The sequence below is a fragment of the Oryctolagus cuniculus genome, chromosome 4 (genome assembly GCF_964237555.1).
Source record: "Oryctolagus cuniculus chromosome 4, mOryCun1.1, whole genome shotgun sequence".
Lineage (NCBI taxonomy): Eukaryota > Metazoa > Chordata > Mammalia > Lagomorpha > Leporidae > Oryctolagus > Oryctolagus cuniculus.
The window spans coordinates 82,295,759-82,309,805 of record NC_091435.1 but is presented as its reverse complement, the minus strand read 5'-3'; the positions used below and the strand labels follow the sequence as shown (position 1 = coordinate 82,309,805).

General features: G+C 37.4%; 1 protein-coding gene across 1 annotated transcript in view; it reads left to right on the top strand.

Annotated features, from left to right (window-relative positions):
- The window catches only part of FYTTD1 (forty-two-three domain containing 1), a 33,580-nt gene extending 21,156 nt beyond the window's left edge, over window positions 1-12,424 (top strand). Inside the window, exons 4-9 of the mRNA XM_002716538.5 lie at window positions 948-1,060; window positions 4,016-4,112; window positions 4,758-4,819; window positions 6,236-6,310; window positions 7,145-7,271; window positions 10,067-12,424. Coding sequence (XP_002716584.2) covers window positions 948-1,060; window positions 4,016-4,112; window positions 4,758-4,819; window positions 6,236-6,310; window positions 7,145-7,271; window positions 10,067-10,165 — 573 coding nt within the window. The 3' untranslated portion in view covers window positions 10,166-12,424. The remainder of the gene's footprint in view (window positions 1-947; window positions 1,061-4,015; window positions 4,113-4,757; window positions 4,820-6,235; window positions 6,311-7,144; window positions 7,272-10,066) is intronic.
- Window positions 12,425-14,047: the final 1,623 nt, after the last annotated feature.

Here is a 14,047-nt window from a genome sequence, read left to right as displayed (position 1 = left end):
ATACGTAAGCCATCACAGCTGCCTCCCTCTACTGCTTTAGCAGGAAGTTGGAATCAGAAGCAGAACTGGATTCAAACCCAGGCAGTCTGATGTGGGATGCAGGCATCTTAACCACTGCACCAACTTCTCACTCTTTTTCTGTGTAGTGCTTTTGTTTTTGTTTTTGTTTTTAAAAGGTTTATTTATTTGAAAGGCAAAGTGACAGAGCAGTAATACAGAGGAGATTTTTCTGTCTGCTGGTTCATGTTCCAAATGCTTGGAATAGCCTGGGGTTGGACTGGACCAAAGACAGGAGCCAGGAATTCCATATGGGTCTCCCATGTTAGCGACAGGGATGCACATACTTGGGCCATCATCTGTGCCTTCCCAGGCACATTAATAGGAAGCTAGATAGGCAACAGGATAGCCAGAACTATAAATGGACTCCGTTAAGGGATATAGGTGGCCCAAGTGATGGTTTAACCCCCTGTGCTGCAACACCTACCCCAATCTATTTTTTGAGAGACAGAAAATGAGAGCTCTGCTATCTGATGTGGGACTTAGGCATCTTAACCATTAGGCTAAATACCTGCTCCTCTTCTCTTCTTTTTCACACATTTGTTTTGGAACTTGGCCCTCTTATCCCTTCTCTTAGTATCAAAGTCATGTGTACATAAATTATTTTCCTAATTTATATCCCTGGCTGTCTGATTCTCTTGATCTCAGAGCCAGTTTCTCTATCACCTGTACATAACACCCTCCAGAGCACTGACGTACTTTAAATATAATGGGTGTGTCATCTTTTCATTCACACTGGGAATTTTAAAGTTGTTTTGGTTTCTCCATCTCCCTCATCTACACACTTAAATAATTGTCAATCCCTATTCACACTGTAACAGAAATGTTTATCATAGTAGGATATATAGCAAAAAATAATATGACTAACATAGTTTCTTGCCTCCTAAAAGAATATAGAACGATATTTTCCGGTGTTAAAAAGGAAGGCAAACCTTCTGAGACAAAATGAAATGCAGAGGAAACCCGTTGCAGTTCTCAAGAGACCTAACCAGTTAAACAGAAAGTAAGTACCCAAATATAAGGTAATAATGTGTCATGGTGCATAAATAAGCACTTCTTGCTATAGGTGTTCAGAAGAATGGATTTGCAATGATTCTTCTAGTTATCTCATTTTTAAGAGATACTTCGGATGTATATATATACCTGAACGTCCAATATGGAAGCATTCAGTAATAGGCATCACTCTGCTTCTTTACATTTCTTAACATATAGGGTAAAATTGCAAAAGCTGGTCATTTTAGTAAAAATCCTGATATAATTATTCAAAATTGGAAATCCTGAAAGGTGAATTTATTATTCTTTGGCTCTTGCTAGAATACTAAATGATAATATAGGCTATGTGGAAAAGGCAAACTAGAAAGAAAGTATTCTACATGAGTGCTTCTTGTTTGTTTATGTATTTAAGAGGCAAAGACTAGGGGGAGAGACAGAAGACAGACAGCTCCCATCTGCTTGGTTCACTCCCCAAATGCCAGCAACAGCCAGTGTTGGGCTGAAGTTGGACCAAGACTGAAGCTGGGAGCCAGGAACCTAATCATTTGAGCAGTCACTGCTGCCTGCCAGGGGTCTGCATAGGTAGGAAGTTGGAGTCAGAAGCCTAAACCAGGAATTAGAAACTCTGATAAGGGATGTGGGCTGTTTAACCAGCACATTCAATACCTGCTCCATGAATGCTTCTTAAGCTGAAATTATTTTTATTCTACTTAAAAATCATAGCAGAATCCTCAAGATAATCTTGTTACTGGTATTCTGAGGTGTTTTTTTTTTTTTTTCCTAAGATTTATTATATTTGAAAGGCAGAGTTAACAGAGAGGAAGAAACAGGGAGACAGATGTTTTCTATCCACTGATTCATTCCCCAAAGAGTGGCAGTAGCAAGGGCTGGGCCAGGCTGAAGCCAGGAGTCCAGAACTCCAGCTGGCTCTCCCAAATGGGTGACAGGGGCCCACGTGCTTGGGCTGTCTGCTGCTGCTTTCCCAGGCCCTTTAGCAGGGAGCTGGATCAGAAGTGGAGCACTTGGGGCTGGTGCTGTGGTGCAGCAGGTTAACGCCCTGGCCTGCAATGCCGGCATCCCAAATGGGTGCTAGTTTGAGACCCGGCTGCTCCACTTGCAATCCAGCTCTCTGTATGGCCTGGGAAAGCAGTAGAAGATGGCACAAGTCCTTGGGCTCCTGCACCCGTGTGAGACCCAGAAGAAGCTCCTGGCTCCTGGCTTCGGATAGGCGCAGCTCCGGCCATTGAGGCCATTTGGGGAGTGAACCAGCGGATGGAAGACCTCTCTCTCTCTCTGCCTCTCCTCTGTGTAACTCTGACTTTCAAATAAATAAATCTTAAAAAAAAAAAAAAAAAAAAAAAAAAAAAAATGGAGCATTGATACTTAAACCAGAACTCATAGGGGATGCTGGGTCGAAGGCAGCAGTTTAACCTGCTGTAGCACAGTGCAGGCCCCTGGCCTTTTGTTTTCTGTAATGATAAAATAGAAAGGAAACTGATGAGCTGTAAAGTTCCCTATTTTGGGTTTTAAGTGCCTTTCTTTAGAAGAGAATTCATAGCAAAACTTGGAATGAGATTTTTCTATAAATGAAATCGAGAGGCTGGCACTGTGGTATATCAGGTAAAGCCACCACCTGCAGTGCTGGCATTCCATAAGGGTGCCATTCGAGTCCCAGCTGCTTCAGTTCCAATCCAGCTCTCTGCTGTGGCCTGGGAGAGCAGTGAAAGTTGGCCCAAGTCCTTGGGCCCCTGCACCCACCTGGGAGGCTCTTAAGAAGCTCCTGGTTCCTGGCTTTGGATCAGCACAGCTCTGGCTGTTGTGGCCATCTGGGGAGTGAACCAGCGGATGGAAGATTTCTCTCCCTCTCTCTGCCTCTGCCTCTCAAATAAATAAATAACTCTTTAAAAAAATGAAATCGCTATAATTGCAGTTTTACTTTTTGAGGATCATTTGGTAGTACGTTTTCTGAAAAGATTTCTCATGTAAGAACTTGTTTACATGAGGCTTATATATTAATTGAGTTAGCTAGAGAAAGTTTGCATTTGAACCTCTGCGAAATGGAGGTAAGATTAGGTAACCTATTAGGCACTTGTTTATGAAATTTAGTTTTCTCATACTCAATTTCTTTTAGAAAACAGGAAATGGTGAAAGTCAAGTCCGATTATTAAGAGTATGTTCTGTGTATGAAAGAACAAGAAGTAGAAGAATGTTTGGTTTATATTCATGCAGAAAGGTTTCTGAGTGAGGAAGGATGAGTAAACTGGAAAAGGAAATTATATATTTTTAAAGATTTATTTATTTATTTGAAAGAGATACACATAGAGAGGCAAGGCATCTGGTTCACTCCCCAGATGGCTACAATGGCGCTGATCTGAAGCCAGGAGCCAGGAGTTTCTTCTAGGTCTCCCACATGGGTGCGGGGGCTCAAAGATTTGGGCCATCTGCTTTCCCAGGCCATAACAGAGAGCTGGATTGGAAGTGGAGCAGCTGAGACTTGAACCGGCACCCATATAGGATGCCAGCACTGCAGGCAGCAGCTTTACCCGCTATGCCACAGCACTAGCCCCAGAAATATTTTTCAAGTCTTTATTTTTTGGTTTTCAGTTTGACTATGATGTGCCTGGGTGTAATTTTTGAGTACTGCTTGTGTAAATTCTAAATTTATGTTTTATACCAAATTTAGATAATAGCATTTAAAATTGATTTTTGTGGGATATTTGAAGTTGAATATTTGGTAGATAAACCAATTCAAAATTAACCATTTGTTACATGATTTGCTGCAGAAGGAGACATTTTTGTAAGTCAAATCTTAATAATTCTTGGTATAAATAAGGAAATAATTCAGTCTCTATGTGTACCTCAGGTTTTCAGCCCATGGATATAATTATTTTGCTTATTTTTTCTCAAGATGTTTGAAAGTAATTAAGAAGATCAGATTATTTATGGTATATGTGTTTTGTTGCAGAAGTAACATTCCAGCTAATTTTACCAGGAGTGGAAATAAATTAAGCCATCAGAAAGATACTCGTCAGGCAACTTTCCTTTTCAGAAGAGGCCTGAAGGTATTAAAAAAAAAAAAAAACCTTGGTGATGCTTCCATTTTACCCAAAGAAAATCCTGAACAGCAACCTTTAGTAATCCTCAATCATAAACATGACCCATGGTTGAGGTAGAGATTAGATTTGGGATATGGAGAAAATTAGATTAGTTCTTCTTGTTATATTTTTTCTATTTTTTTCTAAATTGAATTTGTTATTTAGTGATAAGCTATATTTGCCTTTTTTTTTTTTTTTTTTTTTTTTGAGAGGCAGAGAAAGACAGAGTTCCAATTCTACACATGTCTGCAATAGCTAGGACTGGGCTGAGTCTGGATCTAGGAACCAGGATTGTAATCCAGATAGCCGGTGTGGGAAGCAGGAACCCAATTTCTGGATCCATCGTCGCTGCCCTCCATGGGCTACATTTGTGGGACAGATTGAACCTAGGTCCTAATTTTGGATGCGGGCATCTTAAAAATGCTGGTTAAGCTCTCCTTGCTACTTGTTCTAATACAGGAACGCCAACAAAGAAGTGTTGTCAGACTAGCACAGGACCTTCTCCTTTACTTATGCACAGGTCACAGTGGGTTATAAAGTGAAGTGCAGGATGGCTCTTCAGATTCAAATCTTCTGCTTTCTATGGGATCTACTACTTTTTTTTTCCTTCAGGTTCAGGCCCAGTTGAACACAGAACAACTGCTAGACGATGTAGTAGCAAAGAGAACTCGTCAGTAAGTTTCAATTTGTTTTTAAAGATGTCATTTCAGAACTTCCAGAATACTGGCTACGCAGATTACTGTGTCCCAGTCTAAAAGAAATTGAGACCCAAAATAAAATTTGTCATGAAGTAAATAAATTCTGGTTTTTTTTTTTTTCCCCAAAGACCTTTTGACTTTTTGCATTCAGTGTTGTAACAATTTTAGCATAAACTGTTATTTTTTGTTGCTTTTTTTAATATAAATTAATCTATTTAGGGAATGAATAGAAAGACCCAGTAGAGCTTTTAGAAAATTTGTAGAATTTTAGTAACAGTAGAGTTTATCCTTTTCACATAATCTTTTTTCACCCCTCACACTAATAAAGTTTTTCAAAAATCTGCTTTTGATCTGTTAACTGTGAGTTGTAACATTCTAATTCCATCAGTATGGTCAGGTTTTGAGATTTAACTATTTAAAACTATGACTATTTTTTTGAAAATAAAACATGGTCCAGATATGATGCTGAAACTATAATGGGGTGTAATTTTGAGCAGTCTGAGTGTAAAAAAGAAAACTATTTGAACCTGATACTGACCCCGTTCTTCAGCCTAAGGGTAATAAAACTGAAAACAATAAGGAAGATAATTGAATCATAGCTTGTTTGCTTCTGCAGTGAATAATATTTACATTATTGTTATTGTGTAAATGCTGTTTATTTGTTTTGAACTACGAGACTGGATTTGTAGACAGCACAAAATGGTTAATTTGGGAACAGAATAATGTAATATAAAAGTCAACTTTTGATTGATATAAGTATAAAGATAGATCTGACAAAAAGAGGGAGGTACAAAGTAGAAGACGAAGAAAGAATAGAGATAATGTTATTTTCTCATATGAGGTGTTGGGGGGGCAAGAGAAATGGAGATTTAAGTATTTACAGTTATAATTGAAAGTAAAATAGTGATGTAGCCATCAAAATAGTTAGAGGATAGGAAAGGAAGCTAGAATATAGTGTGCTGAATTAAACCGTTGTTTATCATAGCAAGATTTTACCATATCAGTGGTTAGTGAACTGAAGTAACCAGCAAGTAGTTAAAATAGGAAAGGTTAAAAGTACTGCCTCTGGGGAAGAGGGGACTAGGAAGGAGAAGAGTGGCATGAGAGAACTGCTTTTTATTAGAAGCTCTTCTGTATTATCTGATTTTTTTTTTCAAAAATGAGCATATATTTATTTCAGTGAAAAATAAGTAAATTCAGGTGCCCAAGTTCATATATCCAAGATGCTGATTCTGATTCATTTATATCATGGTAGGGTCTAGGTATTCCCATATTTCGAAAGCTAAGTATAAGTAATGGCTACTTTTTATATATATTTTTTTGTGTGTGTAACATGCTATAGGGTTTAGAAACTTCTATTTCAGTGAAATTTTTTGTGTTCTTTTAAATTAGATGGCGGACTTCTACCACTAACGGGGGAATTTTGACTGTATCTATTGACAATCCTGGAGCAGTGCAATGCCCAGTGTAAGTTGCTTCTTTCTGTGAAGATTTTAAACTTTAAGTGTGTGAGATAATAGAATATTATTATTGGAATTTTGTTCACAGTATGAAATCCAAGTTAGGATAAACTAAGATACAAGTAATGCTTGTAATATAAAATGGACACATATAGTGTACAGTTAAAAGTAAAAGCTTCCTTGATTACTGGTTATACGCTCCTAAATAAGTGTTTTTAGCAATATTTTAAAAAACTCTGTGTATGTATAACAAATGTGTACATTTTAAAGTATATATGATAATAAATGAGATATTACATATACTTATTATACCTTTCTTCCCCTTCCCCTGGTATATTTTGGACATCTTGACTTTCAGACAGATCTTCTCTTTTGAAGGCTTCATGTTATATTCGTTTAACTACATGAGTTTAATTTAGTTAATAATTTTATTATATTTACTGCATTCTAAACTTTTTAGCTATATGTAGTATCTGATCTGTCAAGCCATCTTAATGACTGAAATGAAAATAATATAAGGCAGGTATTTATTATATATATATATAAAATATATATTTTATATATATAAGGCAGTTGCTTTATTTCAGTAGAAGAGACTTGGAAATCACCAGTCATTCCAAATTGTTGAGAAATTTGCAGTTCTACTTAAGGAGACACACTGTGAACAGTTTCACATTTTTGTCTCCAGTGTAGTCAGTTAAGAGCCAAGTACCTTTTTTGAGAACACAGTAAAATAGCTCTAATGTATTTGAGTATGTGTACAAATCAAGATACCTTAAATACCAATGATTTATTTTTCTTATTTTCATTGTAAAGCTGGTCTGATATTTTTTTCCAATAGAACCCAGAAACCACGATTAACTCGTACTGCTGTACCCTCATTCTTGACAAAACGAGAGCAATCTGATGTAAAGAAAATTCCTAAGGGTGTCCCCCTACAATTTGACATAAACAGTGTTGGAAAACAGGTAAAAAAATGTTTTTTTCCTTTCTTTGCTGAGAATATTTTAATTAAAAAAACAGTTGTTATGTGATGAATTAGTGTTTTTTTTTAAAGTTTTTTTTGACAGGCAGAGTGGATAGTGAGAGAGAGAAAGAGAGAAAGGTCTTCCTTTTTCCGTTGGTTTACCCTTCAATGGCCGCCGCAGCCAGCGCGCTGTGGCCAGCGCACCGCACTGATCCGAAGGCAGGAGCCAGGTGCTTCTCCTGGTCTCCCATGGGGTACAGGGCCCAAGCACTTGGGCCATCCTCCACTGCACTCCCGGGCCACAGCAGAGAGCTGGCCTGGAAGAGGGGCAACCGGGACAGAATCCGGCGCCCCGACTGGGACTAGAACCCGGTGTGCCGGCACCGCTAGGTGGAGGATTAGCCTATTGAGCTGCGGCGCTGGCCTAAAGTTTATTTTTAATTCCATTTTTTTTCATACTTTTATTTTTAGTTTATTTATCAGAAAGACACACAGACAGTATGCCCTCCACACTAGTTTGCTCCCCAAGTGCCTGTAAGTGCTTGGCCAGGTCAAAGTCAAGAGCCAGGAATTCAGTCCAGGTCTTCTACATGGACTGTAAGGACTCAACTATTTGAGCTATCATCACCTGCTGTGTACCAGGATGCACATTAGCAGGAGCAGAGTCAGGATACAAATTCAAACATTGCAGCATGAGAAGGGAGGTGTCCCAACAGCTAGGCAGAACACTTGCATCTGAACAGGGTGTTCTAGCCACCCCCTCCCAAACTCAGACAACAACTAATCTTACTGTCTTGACATTGCATATATAAATTGGGTATTATAATATTTAATTTTAATGACTAGCTTCTTAACATATTTTCAAGGTTCATCGTATTATATCAGTATTTCATTTTTATTGTTAAGTAGTATTTATCATATGTATATACCACATCTTTTTAAATCATTCACGGATTAATGAACATTTGGGTTGTTTCTGTTCTTTTATTTGTGTACATGTGAGCGTATGTTTTCATTTGTCTTTGGTAAATACCTACAGCAAGATTTACTAGGTCATGTGGCAACTCTGTTTAACCCTTTTAAGAACTGCCAGACAGTTTAACATTCATGGAACACACATGAAAGTTCTGAATTTCTGCACATCCTTGCCACCATTTGTTATTATCTCATTTATAGCCATTCAAGTAGATGCAAAGTTCACTATAGTTTTGACAATAACCGTGTATCCTATGATCTTCCTAAATTTAAATTTGTGGTAAATTTTTAGATTCCCTAGGATTTTCTATGTAAACAACTGGGTCGTTCTCTATTCTTTTCCAACCTTCAAATCCTTTCTCTTTTTTTGAGTTTATACATTGGCTGGGGCCTATAGCACAGTGTTGAGCAGAAGTTGTGAGAGCATGTGTACTTGTCTTGTTCTAAAGCCTGAGGAGAAAGCATTAAATGTTTGACCATTAAGTATGATATTAACTATAGATTTTTCAAAGATTCCTTTTATCAGATAAAGGGAGCTCCCTTCGTTGTTTTTTTTTTTTTTTTTTAATATATTTTAAAGATTTATTTATTTTATTTGAAGGTCAGAGTTACACAGAGGATAGGCAGAGAGTGAGAGAGGGCTTCCATCTGCTGGTTTGCTTCCCAATTGGCCACAACAGCCAGAGCTGCACCGATCCGAAACCAGGAGCTTCTTTTGGGTCTCCCATGCAGGTGCAGGGGCCCAAGGACTTGGGCCATCTTATACTGCTTTCCCAGGCTATAGCAGAGCTGGATTGGAAGTGGAGCAGCCGGGACTCGAACCGGCACCCATAGGGGATGTCGGCACTGCAGGCAGCGGTTTTACCTGCTACGCCACAGCACCAGCCCCAAAAGAGCTCCCTTCTATTCTTAGTTTGCTGAGAATTTTTATTATGAGTGGGTATTGGATTTTGTCAGATGCTTAATCCTTTGAAATCAGAATCTGCGACTGGGGGCATACATTGTGTCACAGCAGATTAAACTGCCACGTGGGACCCCTGCATGCCTTATCAGAGTGCTGATTAGAGTCATTGTAACTCTGTAGTTCCATTGAATTTCTATGGTGAATTCAGAAAAATTCAAGAAAATTTGTTTCAGAATATTCACAAGTCCACATAACTTTTATCAGAGGCATCACTAGAGTTGGTGGCAGTGTTTGTAGAACCTGAAAAAATAAATTCAAATAGATGCATCTTTGTATGTATTACAGACATTGTGTGTGTGTGTGTGACATGAGACATAGAGTTAGAAAGAGAGGGGGAGATATAGAACAGTCTTCCATTCGCTGGTTCACTCCCTAAATGGCTTCAGATCCAGGATCCAGGAGTTTCTTCAGGGTCTTCCACATGGATGCAGGGACCCACTGAGTTGGGCCGTCTTCCACTGCTTTCCCAGGCCATAGCAGAGAGCTGGATTGGAAGAGGAGCAGCTGGGACATGAACTGGCGCCCATATGGGATGCTGGCACTACAAATGGCAGTTTTACCAACTACACCACAGCGTCAGCCCCAGTGTATGTTTTTTATAGTATATAATTAGTATAGTGGTTAAGAGATAGGAATTCTGAGTCAGACTTCCTAATTTAAATTTTGGAGCTGCTATTATGCACATTAATTAAGTTCTCTAACTTCACCTTTTTCATATGGTTTTTGTTAGGATTAAATGAGGTCATAAAATAGTTGGGAAATACTATCCATTGTTAGAATTAATCATAAGATCACATAATTGCTCCAAAATAAATATGGCTTTCAGTCCAGTTATTAATTTTTTTTTCTCTCTATAGACAGGGATGACCTTGAATGAGCGGTTTGGAATCCTGAAGGAACAAAGAGCCACCCTCACGTTCAACAAAGGAGGAAGCCGCTTTGTAACTGTGGGATAGATCCCGTGTCAAAGGAACTGTGGAGTGATGACTGTGTTTGAAAAGTTGAATTGCTTGAAGAGTTCATTACAGAAGTTCGAGAAACTTACTTCAGAAAATTCAGAAGACTAAATAACTTTTATTTTTATTTTTTAGGTTTTTTTTAAACATGTATAAAATAATGCCCAGAAAGAATAACAGGGAATATATCCATCTGTTCTTAAAGATTTCATGGTTGGCCTAGAAAGAACAAGTCTTTGTTCACTTCTTTGGTTCCTCATGCAGCAGAAGGAAGACAGAAAGATCAAAATTGACTATTTTTATGAAAGTGGTATTTAGGATCTCATCACCTTTGCCCATTTTTTAGGCTTTCCCATGGTAAATCTTAGTCTTCAGAAATATAAGTAGTCTCTTTGTTGCTATCATTTACCCTTTAATAGTGTTGATGTAGTAAGTACAGTTGTCTCTTCTTCCTTAAGAGGAAAATATTTGAATTCGATTTTTGAATTTTAAGATTTATAGGAGTATCTGGAACTTTGCTCATTTTTCAGATAGTACTAGGTTAACTCCCCAGAATTTTAAGTCTTCAGTGCTGAACTTTTAATGAGAAATGGGACTCTTGGCATTAGTCTCAGTTTAAAATATTGGTGTTTAAAGGCTACAGATGCATAATTAGAAAGTTAGCTTCATAGGGCCTTGGAAGAGAGAGTCTGATGTAATATTTTCATAGTTCATATGTAGTAGATGAAGAAAGAATGAGAAGTAGCAGCAAGTTGAAAGATAACTATGGTGAAAAATCTCAAAATCCAGGTAATAGATATACTATACTGTTGGCTTAGTGTAGTCTTGAGTCTAGTGTCCACAAAGAATTCTTTAAATATTATTTAGGAGAGTTAGAATTATTCAGATGGACTGAGTCCCCTAGATATTTGATGATAAAGTTAGCCACAAAGTCCTAGACTTTTATTTGAGAAATTAAAATTTGAAAGCTTTTAAAGCTTGCTAAATTAATTAATTTACAATTCAAAAAATGTGTCACAAAGAAAAAAATGCAAAATTATAATTACATTGTAACCACTGATTTCATTCTGACTTCTTATATAAAGTTCAAGCATTTGTGGGGAGAAAAGTTTTTTTCCAGCTTCTGGAGGGGTGGAAGGAGTTAGTCTGTTGTGCCAAGATAGTGCTAAGAGTCTCTGGACAGTTATATACTCTGAATTAAAATGCCAAAATGCAGCAAAATATTCTGGCAAAAAGTTACAACTTTGGTCATTTGAAACTTGACCTTTTGGTTTGGTATAATGTTAAACCTCTAAGGAGGTGTTAGTTTCTCTGGAGTATATAATTAGTGTTGACTTTTCCTATAAAGCAAAACAGTTATGGCTTAGACTTCATTGTTGTCTCATACTTCTTGTGTTACTTATTGGTTTATGCTAGCCATGGAAAACTAACAGTTTCATGCTTATACCAAAGAATTAAATCTGATCCTTAATATCTGATGTTTTGACAGTACTTCTACTGATAAGGGATTACTGGAAGCCAGTCACAGAATTTGAAAATAAGCTCTAGTCTCTCTTTAGCTATTTGATGCTTTTCATAAAGGCCAGGGATTTGAGGCAAAGCATTTTTGCAAATATGGATGCTTGTATTTAATCCAGGGACAATACATTTTGGATTGGTTTAGAATTACTGGTTACCTAATTTAAAGCAAAGGAAAAACAACTGAGCATGAGTTTGCTATCTTTAGAACAGTTTGTGAAAATACAGTATAAAAAGATTTTTCATTTTCCTGTTATTTTAAATACTGTATCGAGCTATTATTGATGCCATTTTGGGGGAAATGTTAAAAATTGCTCCAGATATTGAGCATAAAGTATATCAAATAACAGTGTCTTTGGAATATTAAACTTTTGCTCTTCACTCATCTGTAATTTAATTTTCCTTATAAGTATAAAATTTTGCCTTTGGTACAATTAAAAATTGAGTGCTAACATGTTGTATATAAGCAAAACAATATGCTTTGTTGGAGGAAAATTTCCCTTGGAATGTGGTTGTAGTCATCCTTGTTGATTTAATTTTTTTAAAACAGGATGCAACTTAAAATTTCCTTTGCATCAAGGTGTATGCTAAACATTGATGCAGTGCATCACAAAATGAAAGTTTGTATTTAATGAGGAGGTGCTTTACACTGTACTTTTTGGTGTTTTTTGAAAAGTTACATTTAGATCTATTCTGAAGCTGTTCATTTTTAACAAATAAAATGTTACAGGTTTCACATGATTTATTCTTAGCTATAAAGATTAAATGTGGTTTTTAGATTCTTCTGTGCTACAAAGAACTTAATATTAAGTGATTATAACTTTTAAAGTCTAGAAAGTTACCCACCAGCTGAATGGTAAATTAATCTAGATGTTTATATTGTCATCCCTCTAATTGCTTTTTGATCATATGCTCCAACATGAGCTAGCCAGTAGGAATTTTAGAAAGAAATTTATTAAGGTATACAGTGTAGAATATTAGGCTAGATGATCCTTTAAAGGTCATTCAATTTAACCCCTCTTTTTACATCTTAGTAAAACAGGGCTCAACATTTTCACCTGTGTGTGGCAGAATCATTTTTGAACTCAGATCTAATTGACAATAAACAGCTTTTTTCAGTTGAACACTCACAGAAAGTACTGGAATAATGCATGACTTGTCAGCTACCTAAGAATTGGTAATAACCAAACTTTAGTGTTCAGAGCATGTTCGATAAATCTCTTCTAGTGATTCAAATTTCATGACTTTGGTATTCAGGTTAGGTAGACCTATCAGAAAAGGCCAAGTTCGGGCCGGCCCTGCAGTTCAATAGGCTAATCCTCCGCCTGCGGCGCCGGCACACCAGGTCCTAGTCCCGGTTGGGGCGTCGGATTCTGTCCCGGTTGCCCCTCTTCCAGGCCAGCTCTCTGCTGTGGCCAGGGAGTGCAGTGGAGGATGGCCCAAGTGCTTGGGCCCTGCACCCCATGGGAGACCAGGGAGGGGAAGCACCTGGCTCCTGGCTTTGGATCAGCGCACTGCGCCGGCCACAGCGGTCATTGGGGGGTGAACCAACGGAAAAAGGAAGACCTTTCTCTCTGTCTCTCTCTCTCACTATCCACTCTCCCTGTCAAAAAGAAAAGGCCATGTTCATAATTAGACATGATGTATTTTAACAGACAAAACTTTTCCCTACAATTTTAATTATAAACAAATCATAAAATACTTATGTGTTTGAGGAAACATTGGTCTTTGTGCCCCAATGTTTAGTTTTTGTTAGAAAAGAATATCGCTATATTGCTGTCAATGGATTTGTAATTCATCCAGTATATATAGTTTCAGTGTAATTTTTGTGCTGATTATTTTTACCACATGAGGTAAGAGGAAAAAAAAACAACTCAGTTGGCGTTACAGAGAATGCATAACATGCATTCCAAATGCAGGCAATAGTAAAATGATTTCATTTCTGGTCAATAGACCTTTACAGCTTTCATCAGAATTACATCATATTTTGTCACTGTAAAAAAAAAAAACACAAACAAAAAAAACCATGTGATTTAAGCTTCTCTTTACAGAAAGTTCTTAGATCAGTTTGGAGTTACTCTTTTTAAAAATAATAACTTCAGTAAACCTCTTGCATTTATAAGAATTTTGAACTAGTCTGGACCTTCTATAGGGATATAAAGATTTGCTTGGAAATTGTAGACTTCTAATCTTTTTTTCCCTCTGCCAACACAGTTTATGTTCTACTTGAAACCTGTCCCACAAAAAGCTTGGTAAAAGCAAGCATTCTGACAGAAATTTCTTGTTCTGTGTTCAGATGAGGTATGCCAGTGTTTAAAGATGAATAGGAAGCTGTTTCCTGTTTGTGTGTGTGTGTGTGTGTGT